Genomic DNA, 27,091 nt, shown 5'->3' with positions numbered 1-27,091 from the left:
CGGAAAATTTTATATTTTTTAAAATGGATTCCTGATATAGTATGCTTTGCTTTGGGAAAAAAATGAGAATTACATGAAGTATGGAATTCTTATGAAATATTAAAATATACCTGCTTTGAAAATCGTTAAATTGCAGACTAGTTCCACCTGTTCTTCCAGTGGCATTAAAATATTGAAGAATAGCAAAATTAAGAAAGCCAGGACAAAATAGATTTTCTCAAAAAATTGATTACATTGCATTGTAAATACAAAATATTTATTGGCGAGTTCGACAATGTTGCAATATTGTATTACAAACAGTAGCGAAATATGTCAAATACATTATGTTTATCGTCTCATAAATATCCAATATCCACTGAATACATGTAAACACTCAAAGAGTGTTGATTGTTAGAAGAATCGAACACGTTTAGAAATGATCTTTTAAAACCCAACATAGATAGAACAGGACGGAGATCGATCTACAGGTACGTCGATGTGGTTGCCAGGCAACAAGAGGCGAAGTGAATCAATGGATTCTGCCTCACTATTAAATATATGAATAGCAGGTTCGTAACCGCAGAGGATATATTAATTCTGGGAGAAAGACGTTGAGCAAACATATTGGATTTTTTTGTCTTTGGTACGGGGAAGCTAACGTTCACGCACTTCATCCTAAAATGTCGGTGATTTTAACAGCCTGTAGAAAAAGTAAGCAAAATGCCATAGAGAAGGCTCTCAAGAAGAAAGCGGCCGATAAGTAAGTTCTATTTTTGTTTTCGTTTGAAAATATGAAGAATTCTCCCGACAGCAAAGCTCACGCGTGTTAATAATGTATGATATTTTTAAAACAATTTAACACGCCTGACAACTGCCCAGATTAATTTATTTTTCCGTCTTTGTTACTTATAAGAACAAGCTTCTGTTTTCGTAATCATTTAACCCATATATTCTGTAGCAAACAATCCTTAGGTTTAAGGCATTTTGCAGCCCATGTGAATCAAGGCAGGGAGCGATGCGGATTACAAACATATTAATTTTAAGAATAAATTCAAGGTTTCAGTATCTACTTATGATATGTACGGTGCTTCTTTGTAATTGACATAATTGAGAATTTAGAGTTATACGACGCCTACAACTTTTTGTTTTTGTGTGTCTTAGAATATAGTATATATGCAGTTAGTTATATCATAAATTGATACCAGGCACAGGAGTGTATTAGAACGGGATAGTAGTACAACCGTGGTATCGTCTTTTGACGCAGTACATAGAGAGACACAGATCAATTAGTGACAAAGTGTGTCATCATTACGCTTTGTGAGGTACTCCATTCTCAACACACGCACCAGAAGACCAGCCCTTCCCCTGCTTAAAACCAATGTTTGCTGAACTTGCACTACCTCGATCTGTTTGATAAATTATGAATATTATAGATACATGTATATCACTGAATTGTCTTTGCTAAGACAACAAAGAAGGGACTAAGAGAAATATTTTGACTGCCTTTGAAGAAATCGTGCATTGAGGCTCATCTTTTCCCCAATTTTTTATTTCATTACAGCATGTAGAAAATCGTGAATTTATAAGTGGCACACACATTTAAGGGCTTTATATAGTCTCATATGGCATTTAAAAAGTTCAGAAATTTATTATAAATGCGGAAAACTACAATATGGTATACTCTGAAATTATGGTTTATTTTCAAACCCATTATCAAATTTGTTGAAACTTTTCAATTTCTACGATATTTGATTATTTAACTTAGTATAAGGCAATTTCCTGGCAAATAACGTAACATTCATCTGTATTGCCTAAGCAGTTGGGTATATTTGGAAAGGGTTTGCAGTAATGAGCATGATATAGAACCACCCTTGCCTTTGGGGTGAAATGACAGGTAAAACTTCTACAACATGATTAAGCTACTAGCCTTCTGTCATGTTTTATGAGTTTTCTGTGGATGATTTCCAGATTTTCTGAATGCTTAAGGAAATCTTTACCCTTTTTTCTGGATTTTATGTTATCATTCTGGGTAATTTCTTAAATTTTGTCTCATTTTTAAAAACATTTATAATCTCTTTTAATACCACTCATGGATTTTTTTTTTATTTCATAGAAAGATATATATACTTTCTGCCTATAAAACCAACACGTGAACATGAGTACAAAAGTATCAAATGCATTCCTCGATGTAAAGGTAAATAGCCCAGTGCCCCTCATTTATTGCGTCAACATTTTACATGGCAACTTCAAAATTAGTAAAACTAAAAAAGCAAAGTTGTTCTACTCAGAGTGAAGCATTTTGGAAAAACCTCCTTTCTGTGTCTTGAAAATACTGCATCAACAAAAATTTTGCCGTAGTTTGAAACAGTTATTGTCTGTCCATTCAATTTGTTTTCACTCTCTATTAACATCTAGCAGTATTAAAATCACCATAGAATGAAAACATCTGTAGGTAAAATATTTACCCTAATCATGTGTGCAACCTGCAAACTCTAATTTGTAATGCCCCTGTAATTTTTTAAGCTTTTGGTCCTGACAATGAGTCGGCAGCCCTTTATACGTAATGGTAAATATCAAGAAATTACAAATTCTTACCATATTTTTCTTTAGAAAAAAATCAATGAAAGTCGCTTTATTTGTTGTCATAAATTAAAATTTAAAAATCAATTCAGGTTTATGTACGTTTATCACTTAAGAGAGGTGTTTGTACTGAAACTTCTTGGATAAGCCTAGTAAATGGGTGGAAATATTAAAACTGCATGTCGTAGCTCATTAAAGAGGTGGTAAAATTGAAACTGCGTGTAAAAGCTAAGTAAAATGGTGGTCATATTTAAATTGTTTGTTAAAGATAGGTAAAGTGGTGGTAATATTAAAACTTTGTTAAAGCTCGGTAAATTGGTGGTAATAATAAAACTGTTTGTAAAAGCTCGGTAAATTCATGGGCGGATACAGGATTTGTGATTAGGGGGGGGCGTGGATAACTTTGTTCAGGCAGGGGGTCTGGGGGCCGCCTTAAGGCCCCCAGTGGGTCCAGGGCGAACCCCTGGTGGGGGCCCAGGGGGCGAAGCCCCCGAAAGCTCCTGGGTTTTCGTGTATTTTAAGAGTAAAACCAGGCACAATAATAGGGGTATTGGTTAGTTTATATGTACCAAAGTTTGGCATTATTAATACTAGTCATATCATACTTTGAATAGAGGGGGCCCAGGGGGCGAAGCCCCCGGAAGCTCCTGGGTTTTCGTGTATTTTAAGAGTAAAACCAGGCACAAAAATAGGGGTATTGGTTAGTTAATATGTACCAAAGTTTGGCATTATTAATACTAGTCATATCATACTTTGAATAGAGGGGGCCCAGGGGGCGAAGCCCCCGGAAGCTCCTGGGTTTTCGTGTATTTTAAGAGTAAAACCAGGCACAAAAATAGCGGTATTGGTTAGTTATATACCAAAGTATGGCATTATTGATATTAGTCATATAGTCATATCATACTTTGAAAATTTTAGGGGGGGGGGGCGTGCGCCCCCCACGCCCCCCCCTTAAATCCGCCAGTGAAATTGGTGACCACATTGAAACTGAATGTAAAAGATCGTTAAAAAGGGGGTTAACTTGAAACTGCATGTTAAGCTTGGTAAAGTGGTGGTAATATTAAACTGCATTTAAAAGTAAAGTGGTGAAATATCAAACCGCATATAAAAGCTCGCTTCCGTGGATTCAGTTTAGTACAAAAGAAACGTGTTAGTTTTGGTGAAGATAGGGAATGTCTCTGAGAACTCAATCTTAAAGGTCTTTTTTTTGATTTTTTCAGTATCTAAGATATTTCTGATTACAATACCAATCTTACCAATTTTCTTTTAAATGTTTAATATTTTAGATATTGAATACAAGAAACACGTAATATCCAAAGAAATGGGTTTTTTTTTTCTCAATCCAGGTTTTTTAACCTGATAAAAATTTTGCCCTGTGTAATGAGTCTGCAAAAAATCAGTTAACAGTAATTGTCTCCCAAAGAATATAGCAACATGTACAGCTGATGAAAGCCAGGATTTGCATAAATCATATCACAATGCAAACACTTATCAAACAAAAATTTTTGGAGCTTTCCCGGAATTTGGCGGTTAATGACGTCAGTGTCGGAAGAGAAACTTAAGTTAATAAGCTTATCAAGAATTTTGCTTTTAGCAAACGAAGAATCATTAGAGAATTGTTCCACAGATTGCAGTTAATATCAAATTATACTGGCACGCTGTTCTTATTGCACTAAATAACATTGTGCAGCTTCGGCAGTCTGATGCACAACGTGTGTAGATCCATATGCTTTATGTCCTCGAAACTTTGCAGGATCGTTATTTGAATTTAATACAGATATAAAGAATCATTTGTAAATAAATGATTCTAATAATGTAATTCAACCAGATTATGTCAAGACGTGTTATACACCAAATATCCGCTTATTACCTAAAGGTGAAGGTCTCGTGGCAAAATCAATTAAATCCAGAGTCCCGTATTATATATTTATGTAAAGTAAAAGTCTTATCACTTACCAGATATTGATGACAATCAGGTATCAGCAAGAAACGAGTACCTGATTATCGATATCCATGTTTATAGCAGCTCAATGTGTAACTTAATGAAAATAAATTATGCATAGTATATAATTATATGTGTATAATGCTTGTACAATCATACGCTCTCTCTCTCTCTCTCTCTCTCTCAGGGAAGATGTGTTTTTGTTTTATCTCTTGACTAACATATTAAAAGGGGAATTATACATCAAAATAAGTCATCAAAATTCCTTTTTGCATTGAAAAAAAAAAACCTGAAACGAACGAGGAACACTGGTATTGATATTGAAGCAAAATTTCATTTAAAAACTTATTACTTTTTGCTATAATCCAGATCACTGCATATTTTCCTCACATTTTGAATATATTTATATATGCAGATTTTGTATCATATATGAAAAATAGTTTCAATTGAATACAAAGCCATAATATTTTAAACGAATGTGATCACCAAAATGCAGGAATACAAAATCCATATACATTCAAATAGTGAATTGTGCTAAAAATAAAAACTTTTCATTCGCTCTCTTTCAGAAAAGCCAAGCGTGAAGCAAAAGAAGCTCGAATGATGGCGTACCAAGCAGACCAAGGAATGCCATCGATGCATACCGAATGTCATGACACAACCACCTGGAATTTCATGATATCTGAGGAAACTTACAATATTTCGTTTAGTAAGATTTTAAATCTGTTCAAACAAACACATTCCCAATCATCAATTTACAACATACTTTCAGTTGTGTTTGTTCATTTTGGTCTTAGGTTAACGGCTGACCTTATATTTTGCTTTTATACTAATTTTGTCCCATTTCAGTTTTTCTCGTTTTCATTTAATATATAGTCTGTAACTTCACATCAGAATTTACATCATTGTTACCTTTAAGCTGCAATATCTTTACTTTGAAGCTAGTGACATCCAGTAATTATCTTCAAGTCACTCTATCAGTATATTTTTTAATTGTTTTTGCGGATTCGTATCGTTTACAGAATTTGTTCGTTAGTGTCACCTTTTTCATGCTACGTTAGGTGGTAATTCTGTTAAATATGCAGTGAATATTCAGTTCTCAAAATTGACTTTCATATTCTTCTTGCAATTGGATACCTCGGAGTGGCATATAAATTTAAAAAAAAAGGTTTTAAAATGCAAATTCTATTAAAATTTATTTACTAATCGGGATGGTGCAATGTTATAATACATGTATTTTTAAGTGCTGACAAATTGTCGAATTTGTTTTTTAATGAAAACTTTTGTTTTATTATGTTTTGGGAATTTTTTGAATTAGCATTATTTAATACTGTAGACATATATCTGGAACAAGATAATGATGATTCAACTTTATTTAAAAAAAATAAAAATAAAAAAATAAAAGAAGATTTTTTGACCCAAAAACGGGTGACTGATTATAATCTTTCCCACAAAATCGTTCTAAATGACTTTGACATGCATAACCTTTAGGTATGACCAGGAGCCAATGTTGTGAAGTGCATTCCAAACATGGTTTCCATTAATCTTTATCTCTTTGCCAAGTGATTTGGACTTTTGATATGTAACCTTGATTGATGATCATGAGATTTTAGTCACTGTCAATTAGATACGGAAGATCTGGTCCATTGAATCCAATGCCTCGATTGTGTTCCCTTTTTTAAAAAGGGACAAAAATTTGCGAAACAAAACCAAAACGGAAAGGTATCAACTTGTTGGGGGAGAAATAATTAATGAAGTTCAATTTGAAAACCTATATGACTTTATGTTACATAAAGGATTTGTCACAAGCTCATTTTTTTCCAAATATCAACATTTATTTTAAAATGTTTTTTCGTCATCTTTAAAGAACGTTTTCTTTTTTAAAAAAATATAAAAGAGCTCAAGTCATCATAGGTGCAGAAAACTTGAAAATAAGGTTTGCTTTCCAATGCCATTTGTACTAAAATGTTGGGGGAAAACCCACAAATAATGAGCAAATTCGGTTAAAATGAACTAATCTTTGACCTTCTTATACTTCTGGGTACGCAGCAAATCAATTCTGGCTTTAGACCAGTATTATTTGTGTTCTTAATTACAAACTGTCACAATTTTAACTACGATTTGCTTTTATTTTAAATAAATGGTCATACTAAGCCCTTAACGAACTTAGTCTATAAAAATACTACAAACCACAGTGATAGGCCTCTTAATCTTACGAAACAGAATTACATGTGTAAAATTTTATAGATAGAAAAGAGGATGCCCTTAAACTGACCTCCAAACAATGGTTAACGGCAAACATTTTTTGTGATCTATAATTTGTTCTTTGCATAAAGCATAGGTGCTAAATTAATGATAAATTGCCCGTTTAGTAAAATTGAACTTGTTTCTTTTTCTAGAATTTAGATACTGTTTGTCATGAAAATTTTCCCAGACATTCTAAAATTGACTCTTTTATTAAATAAAGCCATCAAAATGTTTCTTATTTGTTTTCAATTAGCAGATTTATTAGGGTAGACCGAGGTAGAATAATAAACTAAATTCGCATTAAGGCCATTTAAGGTTTGAATACATTGCTTAAAACTCGACAGCAAGATAAAGGAAGAGTTAATTTCGTTGATTACTGTGTTGTAATGTTTTTTTTTCCTGTTGAGGTAATAAATCTCCAGCTTAAAATATGTAAATCATAAACGTACAAGTCCGCCCTCAACAAACTCGTTCTATCTTTGTTACAAAGAATCCTGTGAAATCATATTTGTGTAGCAGATGTTAGAACCTATAAACGTCCTCCATATTGTTTTAACAAACTCTGTGAACTTCACTCGATATTCATTCAATAAAAAAAATGTAATTACCTTAGAGCACTGCGAATCACTGGGATGTAAAACATGCATTTTTTTTACCGTAAATATTCAGGAATTATATAGCTCTATCAAACCTTTTATGATTTTCTTTGGATTATAACTGTTAATTTACTTTTTAAGTGCTGTATTTTTCTTTTTTTTTATTTTTTCAATCTTCAAAACATGATTGCATGATTGACGAATACAATTTTGATATTCTGTTTATTTGTGTTGGGAAAGACTAAATGTCACAAGTAAGTATAATTTCACTTTCACTTTACACCCAGACTTGGCATTAATGGTTTGTTAGTATCATCGATTTTTTGAAAACTATGGTCTAGATTCTTTAATTGGATTCTTAAAGTAAATCATTTAAAATTCTTTAATTAACTCTAATGTTAAGATCCAATGACTGAGTAACCTTGAAAACAACTTGAGACCTATGTAATTTGACTTGATGCTGTGAAATTGTGTAATCTAAAATGCTTCTGTTGTTTAAGATATAAAAACCTGAATAGAATTATGAGCATATTTTTAAGTAAACTTATTGAATGCTGGCTTTATAGTGTTTACAGTAGAAGAAGTTTATGTAGAAAACGACCAGTGTGCATAACTGGTTATAACGAATTTCATTCTTTGAGAATACTGGTAGCACATATCAACCAGAACTTCTAAACTTAAGCGTTGTAGTCTACACTATTAAACTTAAATATTCTAAATCTTTGAATAAGTGTTAACCAGCGAAATGTCTTCATTACTTTAATTCAAAAAACTATTAGTTTATCATCAGGGAAATAGCGGGAAACAGTATCTAGAGAAAAGGTGGACATATTTATTGCTGGTTTACAGAAAATATGAAAAATATTAAAGGTTTTATTGTTTTGGAGGTTTAAAATGATGCCTTTGGATCTGGTTTATTAAATCATCATTTCATCTTTACAATTTATACACAGTTGAAAAGGTTTTTAGACTGAGTCCGTACAACATCTGAAATAATAACGAAGCCACTTAAAGTTTCGGATTTTCTTGATTATGAGCTAAGGCAAATGCCCTAAATTTTGCACGCATCACACTTCAAAATGATAACTGTATGGGGTATAAGAATCAATAGATGCTTATAAAGCACTTAATTTAAAAAATATATCTTTTAAATTTACCAAGTGGCAAGACAATCTACAAGATTCATACTCTCGAACAAGGCTTTTTTTTTTGTTATCCATAATTATCTTTCATGCGTAAAGAAAAGTAACGATGAAGGACGTGCTATTTTGGAAATAGATTTTTGAACGATACCGTGTAAGCACAAAATGTCGATCGATATAGTTCATTGTATAAACACGAAGCTTAATGTAAAATGTATTACTGGCGGCATGAGTGATTAGAATCCGAGTGTAGGATATTGGAATTCACTACATCTATTTACGCGGACAGTGATGCCATTCTCGTTATCATTGTTTGCAGATGCAAAGATACCGTATTTATGACTGAACTGGTTCATTATCCAGATTTGGACAAACAGAAAATCCTTTTTAATGATTTTACAGGCAGTGCGTTTTTTACCTTAAACTTTTTGTAGAGGAAAATCGAATCATATGATTTTGCTCATTGGCTTCCTGGACGTACAGATGATACACGTGATTTAAAAAAAAAAAAAAAAAAAAAAAAGAATGCAAATAAACTTATTGATTTTTTTTTCTTTTCAAATCAAGCTTTCGTAAATTCAAGCAGTTAAAATAAAACAGACTGTTTCTCTTTGTCTAAACGCCCACACATTGAACTTCGAGTTGAATTATATACATTGTATTAAAATGATGTTTTGTTGTATCATATGACGATTATATATTTCATATTTTTGTTTCGTAATATTCTATTGCTAACTTTTTTAGCTAAAAATATCAAAACTATTTCAGCAGTCTACATTGTTATAGCAAGTATTGTTGCCAAAAGTGAACAAAAATGTCTTTCAATAAGCCTCCCATTCAGATTTTTAAAACTCAAAATTGAATTTAATACATGCTCGAACTTTTCAACTGATTGTCTTTGAATAAGGTATCAAATATAGTGGATTGGGATCGATTAACACCATGCATAAAATATGTGTTATTGCCGGAAACAAACTCGTAGTCACGTTTTAATGAAACACAGACTGAAATTTTTATCTTTTTGTGAATACATATTTACTGCAATGGATTCTTATTTTTATTATGAAATGCCAGGAGGAAAAATGATAGGAGTACTTTTGTGATTATCTGCGGGTGATAATATTGATTCAATATGAGATGTCATAAAATGTGTCGTAAAAATGATCAATTGTGCTGCTTTCTTTATGGGACATCTTAAATATTGACCTGGCTTCTTTCTCCAAGAATTTTGTCATAACTGAAAAAAAAAATTGAAGCTTAATCATCCTAATAATTGTGAATTTATTAGATATTGCAAGTGATGCTATACTAAACACTATTTTGTATTGAGCTCCTTATAAAGTACAGTTTTAGAAATTTTATCTACTGAAAATTTTCGTTCAAAATGATTACAGTATATTAAAGCTATTGTTTTCCCCTCATTCTTGCAGTGTATTAAGTTTTGTTCTATGCTCTTTTCAAATGGACGTGAACTTCATAATATACAAAATAATGCTCAGCATATCATAATGAAGGTGAACACAGACAGGCTTCAACTAAAATATATAACACAGCGTGATAAAGAACCTTTTATTGATTTTCCCGACTAAAAAACAATGTTTCTTGGACCTTTTTAAAAATATAGACGCCTTTAAGTCTATTAATCTATTTCCATGCCGTGCTTAGGCAGTCAAATATTTGAATATTTTTAACCCTATGTTCGAAAAAAATAACTAAATAAACAAGTGTTGTTGAAATTCTGAATAAGTCTTGTTACTTTAGAATGTAAATTTGAACAATTAAAGGGGACCCAAGCAGCATTTACTGAACACAGGGTATTTCTAGAAAAAAATCTATAGATTATGGTATAAACTAATACAAGAAAGATTAAGATCATCCAAGGTGCGCTTTTGATAAATTCTAATGATGGCTTAAGCGTGTCAATTTAATAAACGAATATATATATATATATATATATATATATATATATATATATATATATATATATATATATATATATATATATATATATATATATATATATATTTACATTTTGTCGTTTTAAACAAAATAAAGTCGATAGAGATTTGATTTGTTTCATATTTATACATATTAGATTTTGTGGTCGAAAATAACACTACCTCATCAAAAACAAGAAAACATATGCCTTTATAAGAAAATAAGGATGAGACATGTTAGTTGAAACATGGAGATAACGAACAGTAATTAAGCTCAAAAGTCCACTGAAATAATACAAATAGGGAGCAGAGCAAACACGGACTTCTAAAAACATTAAATGTGGAATCGGGTGCCACGGAGGAGAAGCATCCCGTGTCGACCTTTCACACCCTCCGTGTGCTCATTGACATGATTGGGCACACAGAAAACCCTGTGACCAATTCAGTTCTTAAATAATGGCCTAACAATTAGTATGAAAAACATCAGTCAGCATCCGACTTAATGATAGATTTTATTTGCTGACAAGGTCATTGTATCGACCACAGAACTTGCGAAATGATTACTTTAAACGAGACTGTTGATATCTTGTTTCATCAACTTGTTTGTCAGTAGCTTGTCTCGTTTTAGAAATTGTTAGTACGTGGAGCATGCTCTTGTGTATCGAATCAACTGGGAGATATATCCCCATATGCAGGTGATAAGGATATATTGCTACATAAGTAAGGGAAGTTGACGATAGAAAAGTTGAAGTCATTACGTTTATCATAAAGTTTTGTTATTATGTTACCATTAATGTCCTTTTCTAGTAAAATAACCAAATATGAAACAAATGTGTCAGATTCTGTGGTATCTTTTATTTCAACTTCACTGGGATATATCGAGTCGACATATGAATGGAAGTAATTATTTTTAATTGATAATAGGTCGTCGATATATCTAAATGTCGAGTTGAGGGCCACAGCAAATGTTTTCTTCTTCTCATATATAAGTTTTTGAATAAATTCAGCTTCATATAAATACAAAATTAGGTCTGCTAATAACGGGGCGCAATCGGTACCCATGGAAAATTATTTTGGATTGTTGGAAGACCTGATCTCCAAAAACATGTACATAGATATTGTCAATCAGAAACTCAATCATCTTTTTGATATCTACTTCAGAGAACTTGTGTGTACAATCAGAATGTATTTAACAAAATAATTTTTCAAATGACCAATGACAAGGTAAGTAAATTTACAAAATCCATTTTTATTGAAAAAGCAGCTGTCTATGAAAAAAATTAACGTCTAACAATTAGTCAAGTGTGTAGAAAAACAACTACTGAGGCGGAAAAATATTCAGTATTTGACAACAATAATTGGACAAAAATGTATGTTTCTTGATGAGGCTTATATCGCTGTGGCACTAATAAGGATTTTTTTTTTAGTTTTGAATATAAGATCCGATTTATTAAGCATTGTTTGACTTGTAAAAAAGCAGTGTACATGAATAATTTGCAAATTCGTGCCCCGTATTTTAAATGATTTCAAAAAAGAGAAACTTTTGATATGCGTATATTCCTATTAATTGACTATTTTGCCTAAAACAAATAACCTTGTTTTTATTACCATATTCTGATGGACTATGGGATTATGAAAATGTTAAATAATATTCCTAAAAAGTACACCTGATTTTTTTTTTTTTATTTCGTTATTAATTCTAAATCCAGTAATCTGAATTTCAGATGTCATTGGGAAATATGCACACATCACTTAGATACAATATAATACAATACAAAACTGTTTTAGCTTATGAAAAAATTTGCGTTTTTCAAATCGTTAGCAAATAGCAAAACTACATTTTGGGAAGGGGGCGATGAAAATGCTTTCTAAAGTAATACTTTTGATTTTTAGATAAATTTTGTTTTTGTACATCTTCCCAGGATATATGAGAAAAAGATTACATGACGGGAATGTGGATAATGATATATAAGATGTGTCACAAATTACCTGGAAAGTTAACACTTTGAAACAGAAACTTGTCTTTGTAAATTATTTTCCATTCAATTGTTAAGATGTAAATTATTTTCCATTCAATTGTAAAGATCAAATTCAGCATGCAACATTGTTATTAAAAATATTGCATCTTATTTTTGTTTTCAAGACTTCAAGTGAGATTTGGAAATGACAATTATGGGCATTCTTATCTACAACAGAAGTTAATGTGTTCTATTATTAATATCAAGATTTAAGACCTAGTCAATGGTCATTTCCGATGATAATACTAAAACCCTCTCATCATGATATAATGTAAGTTTAAAGGTAAATTTTATCAGATAAAATAATCCAATATACAGGTATAGGTGCCTCAGTTATAACTTCGAGGTCAAATTTCAAAGCCAAGGTCATCTCTAATTCAACCATTTCATCCTTTCTTTCCAATGTATGAAGTTTCTTATTTGTAATGGCGTAGCCTTTGAGTTAAGCAGACTGAGTACATGTAAAGTGCGAAACGATATTGAAACAAACTCAATCATGAAAAATCATTTGTTTGGTTTCATTTCATTTCAACTGAGTTTGTTTCGTCTCCTATTTAGTTTTGCATTCGACAGATACACAGTTTTTTTTTTTTAATTGACTTTTTTGAATTCGCACATGATTAATTAGTCATTAAACTAATTTTTTGCAGAGAAAAAAGATCATGCAAGACATTTAAATTAAAGCTCGTTGGTGCCAAATTTGCTTCCAATGAAAAGTCATTGGCAATAACATTGTAATGTCTTGGGGGAATATCGACAAATACCAAATGTTACTTTTTAAACAATTACCTGATCAATACACGATAATTCTCAAACACAAAAAACCTCATATAAAAATAATTACTAACCATCATTGTTTGCTTTCCTATTGCATTCAATCCAATACAAATGCAAAACATAATTTGATTGGGTAACTAAAGTCGAACGTCATACGCTCTATTTAGCTTTCTAATTTAAGCAGGATTAAGAATATTTCCGCTTCCAGTCAAAGTCTATAAAAATTGTTTTGTAATCACCTATTTATCTTTGTTCAAGTGTTCAGTTTCACATATTTTAGTTTAGTTTCTTCGTTTTATCATGACATCATGCTACTGTTGTATAACATCAACTAAAATCTCTTTCATATCTAGCCTACCAAGATAGAAAAATATATATATTGATATAATGAATGTGTCACCCAGATATATTGTTTCCATTTCTCAGATTGCACTTCTCCTCTCCTTTGTTTGTAGCAATACCACATGCTTGTCGGAGACATACATGTATACAGACAGAGCGTACAATACTATTATACTTTTGATTTTCCTTTTTTTCCCTTTCATTTGAATTCATCAGAAGTCAAAATAGATTTTCAAAAGAAATACGGAAAAGTTAGTCACAATTGCATTTTTGAATAATTTTGAATTTTTAAAGAGCTAAAAATACATATGTAGTTGAAATTGAAGAATAAATTGCTTAAAAACAACAATGTTGGTATCTTATCGGCATAACTTTTAAAGTTAAACTTTAAGGAGGTTGGATTCTGTTATAAAAAATCTTAAGAATTTTTTGTCAAGCATATTTTAATATCTACACACAAAGTTTATTCAAATATTAAAACAAAAATGGGGGTCAATACGCGTTTTTTGGCTCTACACTGCTTTTAATATGACCTTTTTGCACTGTGATTGCGTCAGATTCATCATCACATTTTCGAAGTTTTCCTACAATATTTCTAACCCGTATAAATTATGGGATCAAATACAGTCTTATCATTTCTAAAATAGACACATTAAAAATTATGACAAAGAAAATTTTCAAATTACTTTGCATAATCAATTATTTGACCTTTCAGCACTCACAAAATGTTATTTTTCTGCCATTTAAATTTAACAAGCATTAAAATTATTTTAAATTGATAAGCTTTAACGAAATTTAAGCAGAATTGTAAAAGTTATCTTGTATATTCAGTAAAGAATAATAAAAGTGGTGTAATTTAATGACATTATTCAAAAAGTGTTAATTTTTAAGCTAAAATTATGGTAATTTTTTCTGGACTTTTACAATATATTTGCTATATTTGTCATGATAAGTTGATAGAATTCATAATACTTAATTCTATATATAATTCGGGGTCAGTTTAAAACATTTCAGTGCATAAATAACCCTGCGTGCAGAATACATGAAATAATAGGAATCCAAACTTAACAGTACTGTAAATACTTCGAAAGAGTAAAATTGATAATTTTCTTCTAAAAAAATCCTTCTGCCTCAAAATATAGTTCCTAGTTCCTCACTTAACGCTTTTTCTATGAAAGTTAATTGTAGATTTTTAATTGAATATATAGCTTAATTGGTATTGTAGAATCCAAATTTATTGTAAAAGCTAAATATGATGCAGAATTTTAGAAATAGAAGTCCAGATGAAAGTATGCCTAAAAGCTCAGGATCGAACTCACCCCAAAATGCTTTAAATAGTACGCAATAATGTTAAATTCCATCAAATCTTAGGACGGTAATTAATTAAAATGCTAGTAGTCTATAAAGGTCAACATAGGTCAAGTTGAAATCTTTATAATTCATTCACACAGCAAAATTCACTTTTTGTGCAGACTTAGTGTACAAAGAGTACTAAAAGAACTATTTTGAAGATTTTTTTTAAAATTATTACTGCCATTCTGCTGAAAAGTATAACAACAAAATGCATTGGAAATATATTTGGAATTGCTATGATAAAATCGGTACAAACACAATTCCGCCAATTTTTTTCAATATTTTTGTTGTAATTCTAGTAAAAATTGCCGTGATTTTTTTTTTTATTCAAATTGACATCATAATCATCATACACGAAAATTCAACAGAACATTACCTTTAGACAAACTATGAAAGTTATTGTTGCATGTATTATACTGTGACACAATGGACAGAATATTAGGAAAAAAATATTAGTTTAACAGGTTTAAGGAACGGGCAATATTGAAATAAATAAAACAAATCTGGGGAAAATACAAAAAAAAAAAAAAAAAAAAAAAAAAAAAAAAAAAAAAAAAAACTTTAACAGACGTTTTGTTTTCCCACATATTAATTGTAAATACATGTATAGATTTAAACTTTAATTTTCTTCTTTCAAACAAAACAATTTTTAACGTGTCTGAATAGGAACACATTTGAATATTCACAATATTTGAGTGAATTTAGATTGAAATAATTTCTACAAACAAATTGTTTATTTTTTTCAACCAAACTATATGTTTATCTTTTAGAAGTCGTGTTTTTTGAGTAAAATAAGGTAATTGACCAAAGTTTTCAAGTTCAGCGACATACTTCAAGTACAGTATTGCTAGATAGTAATATGCTTCATGTAGCTAGTTATCAGGAAATTAAAACTGTCTGCAAAAATCAATAACCAGGAGAATTTATTATTTGATGAATTGAGAGCTTAGTTAATGAATACCGTGGTTCATTACACTGATATATCATAATTTTGAATCAATGAACTTACTCATTCCATGCTTTATAACCTTTACCTTTCTGCACCTTTACTCAGTTTTGAACTAGAAACTAGATAAAAATTGCTGATACATACAGTACACAAGCTATCAATAACCTTATAGAGACATAATTTGTCGAAATGCGCATTTGGTGGATCAAAATTGGTACCGTATAAGATTTACACTTTAATATACAAAATAGTAAAAAACACCACTTGGATTTTTAAATATATACACTTTAATATACAAAATAGTAAAAACACCACTTGGATTTTTAAATATATACACTTTAATATACAAAATAGTAAGAACACCACTTGGATTTTTAAATATTTACACTTTAATATACAAAATAGTAAAAACATCACTTGGATTTTTAAATATGTACACTTTAATATACAAAATAGTAAAAACACCACTTGGATTTTTAAATATATATCTGCATATAGAAATGAAAATTAACATTTATCACTCTGTTCTATTTTTGATATTTTTTGTTTTGTTCTGGAACATGTTTTAGACAGATAAAAATCAATATTAATTTTAAAAAATCTTACAACTTATCCAGTCAGTAATATACACATTTACAATTTTTTTTCCTCCGTGAAGCTTTGTCATTTTTTAAAGAAGCAGACTTGTGCTGGTTTTTTTCTTTTTTAAACAATTGAATTGTACGTAATTTTTCCTCAGCCAGATACAGTTAAATAGTTTAATCCAATATCATCCACATAAAATCCAAAGATTTTTAAAAATATTTATCTTTTATGTGTTTCTCAGAAAACACACTATTCATTCTCGTCGCTCCTTCTATGTGTCACTCAGAAATTATTATACAGTTAAAATATGTCACTGAAGGGTATTACGTGAAAACTACATTAGAGAAACTCTTTAATTCTATACCGTATGTAACTTATATTGACTTCAGTGGCATACAAAGTTTAAAGAAAATCTACCTTTGATTATTTTAAGGGAGCGTCTAAAATACAGGCACATTTACTAATGGATTACATGATAGAATGCTAATTTTTCAAAGCAAATTTTTGCAAGTAGTAGTACTACAAAATACTTTTCGCTCAAATTATGAAATGTTATGAGTAAACTATATTGTACGTATAGTTTCCAGAAGGGGCATCAAAAATGTCAAAATTAATGAAATTTTTCTATTTTTATGGAGTACAACACAATATTACAAATTCAAAAAAGATATTCAAAAATAACATAAAATAATTGTGAAATTTTCAAATTCCTATGTTTAAAATTTCAAGAGTATATATTTTGTACTTTATCTTTTATAATATTTTTATGATACCCCCTATTAAAAAAATACACTCTTACGACGTCCAGCTGCATAAACCTATCAGTTGAAAATTCGTTAAAATATCAGTCAATTGAAAATGTAATGTTTTTTAACCTGTAACATCTTATTCTCATAAAACAAAATATATAAATTATGTGAAAATAGTTGCTTTAAAAGCGCTTGATTTCACTATGCTGTGCAAAGTATTGCTTGATGGAAACCCAAGTCCATCCCCTTAATTTCTAGCTAGTATTCTTAAGGCTTAAAAATTTATTCATTATCGCTTGTCCAAAGTTTTGTTCAATATTCCTTGTTGGTTATAACTTTATATATATATATATTTAGGAATGTACACAGGCGAAGTTTACTGCAACGGAGAAAAACTAGACGCCATGGTGAGTTTGAATTTTACTATCGTAATGGGAAGCCATTTGATTTTAGTCAATTAGAATTGCATGTGTAAATTGAGAAAAATACGAATGGTTTTATAGATCACTTTTGACAAACAGCATTTGGGTGTCTAAAAATCTATATGCTATTCTCAATAATGAATAAGTTTCATTTGTTATCTCGATCTCCGACAGAAAGTCAATAGCAATTAAAGTATTATTTAGTTCAGTTTTACAGGAAAAAGAGTCTGATATTAGAGAACTAATTGCATATCAGTAAGCTTTGGATATGACTTCCTCCTTCGTGGACTTCGAATAACAAAGTTATTACAGTATAGTTTACAAATAAGAGAAAAAAAATAAGATAAGGAACAATGATCGATCTCAAAATATTTTTGAATATATATTAGTAAAATGGGCATAAAACAAGGACTCCTGGAAATTTTAGAAGTGGGATCAGGTGCCTAGGAGGAGTAAACATCCCCTGTTGATGGTCACAGCGTCACGAGTTCTATGTATTGATCAGTTGTATGGAATAATCCGTGGTCAAATTTAGCATGAAAAATAATAATTGTATATCAATTGATATGAAGCAAGTCAGTCAAAATATGACCAAATGATAGGTTGTATCTGCAAACAAGGTTATTATAACGACCGTAAAATTTATTTTGAAATCCTGACTTTAAATAAGGTGAAATCCCTTTTACATTAATTTATTTGTCAGTATTGAATTTACAACACATTTATTATAAAATCAGAATTGTTTCATAAGTACACTGGTACTAGAGTTTCGAATTGTGAATAAAACGAACAATACTCATGCAACAGTCCAACTAGACAATTGTGAGCAAAGCAAATATGGGCTTTTGTGAAACATCAGAGATGGAATCAGGTGCCATGGAGGAGTAATCATCCCCTTTCGACCGGTCACATCCGCCGTGGGCCTCTTTACATGCTCGGGTGAAAAAATATGAGGATAATGGCCTAACAATACGTTTGAAAACCATTGGTCAACACTCGACCTAACGAAAGATTGTATTTGCAAACAAGGTTATTATATCGACTTTCTGATTTGCGAAATGTTGACTTTAAAAGATTTTGTTGATACCCTTGTATCATTAACTTACCTGCCAGTGGACTGCCTCGTTTAGGAAATTGTTCGTACGTAGAACTTGGCTTAGCATATTGAATCAAATTCCATATGCATATTACTGCATAAGGAAATTTGACAATAGAACAGTGAAAGACATTAAGCTTATCGTTAAGTTTAGTTGTTAGGTTGCATCTATCTTTAGAAAACAATCTTTTAAATACGAAAATGTGTAAGAATCTCTAAAGTATCAAGTGTACTATATTTGTTACCAACCTTCATTCCATAGGAAACATTCAGTGAAGATGATTGCAGTTGTACATACGACTTTGCCATGAATGGACACAAAGGCCGTATCGTCACACGTGAAGGGGCTCCTAATACCCTGACCGTGGATGGAATGTTGGTACCCAATTGATGAAAAAATATCTTCCAATCAGGGAGCATCAGTGGGCGTTTTGACTTTTTTCCCGCCATCTGTGATAAATACAAAATAAATAATAATAATTCATTCAATACATTTTTTTTTAAAATGATAATTGTAATTTTCAAAAGAATTTTTGGTACATTGGATGTATAAATGAGGTCGCTTACACTGAGATGCTTAAACTTTTAAGGGGACCATACTGTTGATTTTGTTGTATATAAGTGACATTAGTTGATCAAAGTCAGATGATTAAACAAGACTTTCCAATAAAATGTAAGAACTTTTGTTGATGCTGGATTTCTTGTGAGGATAATTACGCTTTTAATTTACACATTTCCTACTAGTTTGAATGTTTAGCTTTTGAAATACGTCATTATTTGCAAATGCTGCATCGAATAAGCACTGTAGTGTTATATTTTGAAGCGTTATGTAATGAACCATTTGCCTGTTTTGTATTTAATCATTTCTCACACAATATTTTATCTTTTAAAAATAATTTGTAAGGTTGTATTTTATCTAAAATATATTCACAATTATTTTTAATTTTTATTTTGAAATGTTTGAATGTTTTTACTCAGTAGATACTGTATTATGTTATTGTTATGTTGAAATGCAGATTGATATAATTCATTTACATTTTGTACATCATTAAGCAGTCTAGAATTGATTGAAACCTCTTTGCTTTGTGTATTTCATAAAAAAAATATAAATGTGCCTTTCCCTTACATAAGAAGATATTTTAAAAACCGACCTCACTCGGTTTATAAGCGTTTTTTGTGGTTGTACCTTCATTAAATAAATGACGATTTAATAGAAGATTTAAAAGTAAATTTGATTTGGGGAGTTTTCATTTACATACATGTAATGTATATTTGTGATATTAAATGAACCAAGTACTTTTTTGCTTAAAATATAAGCAGAAGAATAACACAGAAAATGGAGGCATGTTATATAGATTACGTCAAAGAAACACCTATATTGGGTAGAGTATTATTTTACAAATTAGAAATGGTTTGACAAGTAAATGAAAAGAATATTTAAAAATTCGAAATTTGTGATAAGGTGTTTGAGAAGTGCTAAATTATTTTTTGTTTTTTTATTTTATAATAAGGGTAACTATATGTGTTAATATGTCTCTTTTGTATCATTGTTAGACTTCATAGTAAATAATTGTTGTGGAACTCTTTTCATGCATTCTTTATTTTCGCATAAAATATATAAAGGTTGATTAAACTCAGCCTTATTACACAAGTTTGTATTCTTTTTGATTCCAAAGTGCCAAGGTACTGATATCCAATGCGTATGCGATAATAAAGCTTACATGATAAATGTTCTATAGCAGTATTCCATTCACTCGTACGATCCCAGTACATAATGTACACGGGCTAGATGAACTTGTTTTTGTAACTGTTACGTAAATAAAGAGATATTGCAATAGCATGTTTGTGGTGTATTTCTTGCCAGTTGTAATAATAATTGTGTTACAATTGCTGGTCAAACGGTGAATCTTTACCGTTTGTTTAAAGAGCACTGCTGCTGATTTCGTTAATCGCCAGATAAGACAGATATTGAAATGTTTTGCTTTTCTTTTAATTTATTCGCAAAATCTTGTTATTGATTTGTAAAAACTCTGTTTTTGACTTGTTTTCAAAAAGTTGTAATGAAAAAGGTGAAGAAAACGAACAGCGATCGATCTAAAAATAAATTTCAAACAATACAAATCTGTGAACAGGGCATAAATTACGAACCCCTGGAAATTCCAGAGGTGAGATCAGTGTCTAGGAGTAAGCACCCCCTGTCGATCGGCCACACCCGTCTTGAGCCCAATTTACTGATCAATTAGACGAAATATTCTGTAGTCAAATATAGTATAAAACCAAAGGCCAATTGGTATGAAATATTTCAGTCAAAATATGTCAAAATGATAGGTAATATTTGGCTACAAGGTCACTATAACGACTTTAGAGTTTTCGAAATGCTGACTTTAAACGAGGTTGTAGAAATCCCTATAAGATCAACTTATCTGTCAATAAGATATCTCGGTTCAAAAATTGATCATACTCTGAGCATGCTTATATATTTTAGGAATGACTCTAATTCTTGGCCAAATTATTCGAGTATAACCTGGTTTGGGTCAGTTTACGCTTTATAATCCGCGAAGCGGATTATAAAACAGCGTAAACTGACCCAAACCAGGTTATACCCGAATAATTTGGCCAAGAATTAGAGTCATTCCTTATAATTTAATTCTAAAATCATTAAACGACTGTGGGTGTAAAATTTCGTTGCTTTTTATTAGTTCAAATTTGCCGCTCAATAATACAACCCTAGTAACGGAAGTGATGGGAAGCAAGGGGAGGTAAAAACTGATACATAGTCCTAGCAGCCATGTTTTTTGTTTGCATGTGGTAAGATCCGAGTTACTGTTTGAAGCTAAAGGTACATTTATTAAATCTGGAATTTTCCATGAATCCCGAGGACTGGAAATGAGAGCATTGCATGGATACAGACGATTCAGCTGGTTGTCAGGGGGGTGTGTCCCCATACCAAACCAGGTTATACAGAAATAATTTGTGTTCCTTTTTGGATATTGACCAATCAGAGGCTATAATATAAACAAAATTAAATTATATATATATATATATATATATATATATATATATATATATATATATATATATATATATATATATATATATATATATATATATATATATATATATATATATATATATATGATTGTTTAATTTGGATAATTTAGTATTCCTATTCGAAACGCTTTCTATTTTTGTGAATCACACATAAATCACTAGTTATTGAATAAGTACAACAACTTATCGAATATAATTCACAAGATAAAGGATTTGAATCACAGTATTTAGAAAATAAATCAAGTTTAAGAATGTGAATCACAAGTCACAAGAATATAAACAGAGTAACAATTTTTCGAATATAGTTTACAACATTTACAATATAAAATTAGAAATTTGATCAATTTAGAAATCAAAAGTTTTAAAATAATGCTCGCCATAAAAGGGGGCGGATTCAGGAATTTTGGATGGAGTGAATTTTTTCTTTTCAGAGGCATTGTTATGCACGTATTCATATACGTATTTACACTCTCCCCCCTAAACACTCACTTTAGAATCAATAATAAATTTTTGCATTTTTTTGGTTCTAGTCTTACTTATGTGTTATCATTGAACTGTTATTTGATCATGTTGAACCCTTAATCTAAATACGTGATTGTATTATGGATTTGAGCCTTCCTCCTTTCATCATATGTGATGACGCCATGTCTTTTAGACTTTGTAAAATCAATAGGTTTGAAGATGTTCTGAGGAAATATAAGCCGATAAACAATGCTTGACTTCAGAGTCAGAATTACTTTACGGTGCAAATGACAACAAAAGAAAAACAGTTGCACAAATTATTTTCAGTATCTTTAACATGTTTAAATTTCATAAAACTATGTGAAACTGTCGTATAAAATGTTTAAATTATAATGAGTATCATATTATTTGGATATTTACCGTAGAACCTACGTCGTATGATGCCTTAGTTAAGTGAACGAACGCAAGCCTGTCTCAGCTAATAAAAATACACAGCTGTGATAATGTGAATGACATGCAACTATTCTAAAGTAATGCAAATTTGACTATTAAAAATATGCTACAGTATCTTGATGATAAGTCGTCTGAGCTATAGATCTTTTAAAGATTGTGTTTAATGTTAACTTTGTAATATCTATTATGAATTGATGTACAATCATTTTCATTATTTTTTGTTAATTATTCATATGAACTTTTAATGGCTTTTAATAATAATAATAATATTTCGCTAAAATATCAAATTTTTAAATAGAAATTTACATTTTTGGATAAATTTTCACAATGTTAATCTGAAAGTAAACCAAACCTTTCATTTAATCGTTATATCCTGTGTAAGTGCAAAAAGGTCAAGATGAGTAGTATTGATTTGAAAAAAAAAACCCATCCCGCTCATTAGTTTGCAGGGAAAGGTGTATGTTTTAATCACTTTTTGTAATCATTTGGATATATGCTTCATCATATCAAGAATTGAAAATACTGTCACGAAGACTTTTGGTAAATATTTACAAATTTAGGGTTGAAGATTGATTTAAAGTCCTTTGAAAAATATTGAGCGCGTTTGGCTATATTTGTTGAAATGTGGATTTAATCTTGTATGTCAGTTGAAAAAAAAAGGAATTAAATTTAAAAAATATTTCTGACTATTGTTCAGTCCTAGTTCAGTCAAGAAAGTCTATCAACAAAGATGTTTGAAGAAGTATTTTTGTGATTTTCTATATTCTGCTTACGTCCATGTACCTCTAAAATGCCTAAAAATTATAGTCGCAGTGTATAATTATCATTCTAAATTGCACAGATGCATTACCTTTTATAACAGGAAATCATGCCATTTTCCTTTAATTGTTTAATGAGCAAATATTAATTACTTATTTTGAAAAGTATGAAAATCCTGTGACAAAGACTCTTCCGACATAGGTTCTACCTTAATTTTTATTTTCATCTTCATAAAGTGCTCTCTGATATACATATTCACAACTAGCTGCAGAAAAAATATTAATTAGCAGATTATAGAGCTACTCATGAAAAACATGCACTTCTTCTGGACTTCTTTCCCCAAACGGTCTATTTCCAAGTATTTTATACCAAGAAATTCTTTACATTACACTACTTATGCTGTCACTTAATTTTCTAAAGAAGTTCTTTAAATTACCCTCATTAGCATTGGAAAAGAAAGTGTATTTAATGTCATCGCCTTTGTTACCTGTAAAAAAAAATCATTCTTATTCACTTTTTGAGGTTGTGAAGTCGATTAAAAGAAATTCAGAGACAAGTGAAAACTTCCGTAGGAAATTTTTTTAAAGAATTTTTTATATCATGAAACTGATGGCAGGTCTGTAATGTGGAAATCGACGATTAAGGAAACCATTCTTCCCATGATATTGATTTCTTGAAAAGTAAAATCCATGTTATGCTGATTTTTCAGGATTGCCAATTGTTTCTTTTTTATAAATGTATCCATTTCAACTTATTTTGATGTGCACAGTCTTTTCTTCATATTAATACACATGTAACCTAATCTCTGGAAATTTTATGGGAGGAGGCGTACCCCCGCCCCCTCTTAATCCGCCAGTGATGAACAAAATTGCCAGATAGAAATGTGGTGATACTTTATTTTCAAAAACAACACTGTTTCAAAAATTGTACGTCATCAGCAGCCAAAAATGAAATTAGATATTTTGCCAGAAATTGAAAATCTACACCTATATGTTTGCCATATTTCCCACAAACTTTGTGTCGACTGTTTTGCCTAGATATTTTAAAATCTACAAACCCTGTAAAATTCATCATTCTAATAATAATAACTACAAAGTGTGTCTGAATCAAGCATATGTTTGATTTATGTATAATGCATCTACCTATATAGAATCATAAGCATTCCACGGTAAAATGTAAAGGAATTGGACTTCAATTCCAACGATGTCCAACCTACAGCATGTACCTGTCATATTAAACCAATTATTAGCTTATATTTTCCTATACTTGCCTTTTTGGTTAATATACTCAGTAGTATTTTCCCCTAAGAATTATTAGAATAACATTTTATGTTATTTAAAAAAAAAATGCCGAAAAAATGTCATGACTGGTTACTTTTCTGACTTTTTAATCAATAAAGATGAACAATGGTGGGGAAAGTAATCGAGATAATAAGATATTTCTGGACATGTTTTCTTAATTTTATGGTTAACCGCCATCTTTTTCTCTTTAGAATATTTGATTTACACCTATTACATTAAGAAGCTAAGATAAGTAGTACTTCATAATTTTTTTCAATTGCGAGAGCATATATTCCCCTCTATCGATTATTTAACTTTAACTTGAAAAAGAAAATGTCATTGAAGCATATTTTTTCAGAAAATACCTGTTAAACACTATAGTTGTTTGCCTTGACAAACAGCTGCTAAACATCTTCCTTTCTAAGAAAAAAAAACTATTTTGTTAATTTTTGTAAATACTGTATGAAAGTACATGTATATGTATTCTTCTACAATATATGCATAAATCTAACATTTTGGAATGTAAGTGTAGTAGATCCTACACGTTAAAATCACTGGTAACTATTACCATAAGTAAGATTTATACAGGTCAGGAGGAACAACTCCAATATATCCTTGGATTATTAAATTCAGATCCATTGTTCTTATATTAAGGCTTCGGAAGATAGCGTTGGCATCTCCTCCCTGTACATGAAATTTAATTTTCTACAGATTGGGATGAGATGTATGATTCTTACGTTAACATTTAACGTATTTCTAATGAAATGTGAAGATAATGATTAGTATAATGTTCAAAAGTCCATTTAAACAATACAAATTATTAGCAGAACAAACCCGAACCTCTGAAAACAGAGGTGGGATCAGGTGCCATGGAGGAGTAAGCATCCCCTGTCGACCGGTCACACCCGCTGTTTTATCATTGTCATGATCGGGCAAACGGATAATTCGTGCACAATTCAGTTTAAAAATAATGGCCAAACAATTCGTATGAAATACTTCAGTCAACATTCGACCTAAGGAAAGATTGTATTTGCAAACATGGTCATTGTATCGATCATAGAACTTGCGAAATGTTGACTTTATCCGAGATTGTTGATATCCTTGTATTATCAAATTATTTGACAGAAGCCTGCCTCGTTTTAGAAATTGATCGTACGAAGAACATTGTCTTGCATATCGAATCAGCAGGGAGACATAAGCCCTATATGCAGTTATAATGATATATTGCTACATAAATACAGGAAGTTGACAATAGAAAAGTTGAAGTCATCACGTCATATATCAGCAGAAAAGATAGTCGTATTATTTTGCCACAAAGCACTGGATTCATCTATTGTACAAAATTTTGGAACTATAATGAAAGATGAAGATAACGAACAGTATCAAGCCCAAAAGTCAATTGGAACAATACAGATTGGGAGCAGAGTAAACAAGGACATCAAAAATAAGTAAATAATGGAAACCTGAAAACAAGCCAACATGAAAATAGTTATGTTCAAATGCATCTTTTTGTGTTTTATTGTTCTTATTTACGTTAAAATGTAACTTAAATATGTCGATATGCAAGAGATTTATGTTGACATGGGAGATAAGAATATTTGACAATACTAGTATGTCTTCATACAAGGTAATTAATCCGATATATCACACTTTGTTCACTGGATGAAAGATTTTGTATATTATAATAGATTACAGCTCCTTCAGTTTATTCACTGAAAACCATTAAGTGCTGCATGATTTACTAAAACATATAACTTATACATAAAATATGGAGATAACGAACGGTAATCAAGCTCAAAAGTCCATTGGGACAATACAAATAATACATATAATACAGGATCAAGCAGGAACTAAAACTGTGTAAGCCACCTTTTTGAAGATTCATCAACTTAGCCTTATTGAACATTTTGATCTGTTAACCTTTGTTTGATTGTTACATACATCAATTTTACACGATTAAAAATTTGCTGTGTTACAAATGTATTACGGAACCGTTTAAGAAATATAGAAAATTAGAAATATATTAATGAACCGTATAAGGGAGTTAAAGGCATTATTCGAACCATCTATCCTTCTGTTTTCACTAAATCGAAGGTGATAAAAGTATTGGAAAGACTACATGATCATTATATTATTGTTCTAGCAGACAAGTCTTGTAACAATATCATCTTTGTTTGAAAGGTTCATTATTATAACAGTATTTTAGAACTTGGTTTTAATTCTAGAAATCAAACTTATACTCATAGTTCACTTTCTAAGGATGATATTCTTCAAAATCACATTTCAGTCTTTAATACTTTTAACATTCCAGTCAACCAAGGTGAATTCGATCTACTAAACTGGATTCCTAAACTACATAAAAAATCCTTAAA

General features: G+C 30.6%; 1 protein-coding gene across 1 annotated transcript; it reads left to right on the top strand.

The window, feature by feature from the left end:
* The first annotated feature begins 475 nt into the window (after positions 1-475).
* On the top strand, positions 476-20,551 carry LOC133191292 (uncharacterized). The gene is made up of 4 exons (XM_061327047.1): positions 476-739; positions 5,071-5,210; positions 17,554-17,603; positions 18,977-20,551. The coding sequence occupies exons 1-4, from the start codon at positions 660-662 to the stop codon at positions 19,103-19,105; spliced, it is 399 nt and encodes a 132-aa protein (XP_061183031.1). The 5' UTR covers positions 476-659; the 3' UTR covers positions 19,106-20,551.
* Positions 20,552-27,091: the final 6,540 nt, after the last annotated feature.

Source organism: Saccostrea echinata, unplaced genomic scaffold (genome assembly GCF_033153115.1).
Source record: "Saccostrea echinata isolate AGI-Se365-2 ecotype Australia unplaced genomic scaffold, CSIRO_AGI_Sech_v1 ptg000001l, whole genome shotgun sequence".
NCBI lineage: Eukaryota > Metazoa > Mollusca > Bivalvia > Ostreida > Ostreidae > Saccostrea > Saccostrea echinata.
Note: the sequence above shows the minus strand (reverse complement) of the source record. Positions and strands in the feature narration are given on the sequence as shown.

Coding starts and splice junctions, on each gene's coding strand:
- LOC133191292 (XM_061327047.1), top strand. CDS start 660: ATGTCGGTGATTTTAACAGCCTGTAGAAAAAGTAAGCAAAATGCCATA. Junction 740..5,070: donor AAGAAGAAAGCGGCCGATAA/GTAAGTTCTATT, acceptor GCTCTCTTTCAG/AAAAGCCAAGCGTGAAGCAA. Junction 17,604..18,976: donor GAGAAAAACTAGACGCCATG/GTGAGTTTGAAT, acceptor TTCATTCCATAG/GAAACATTCAGTGAAGATGA.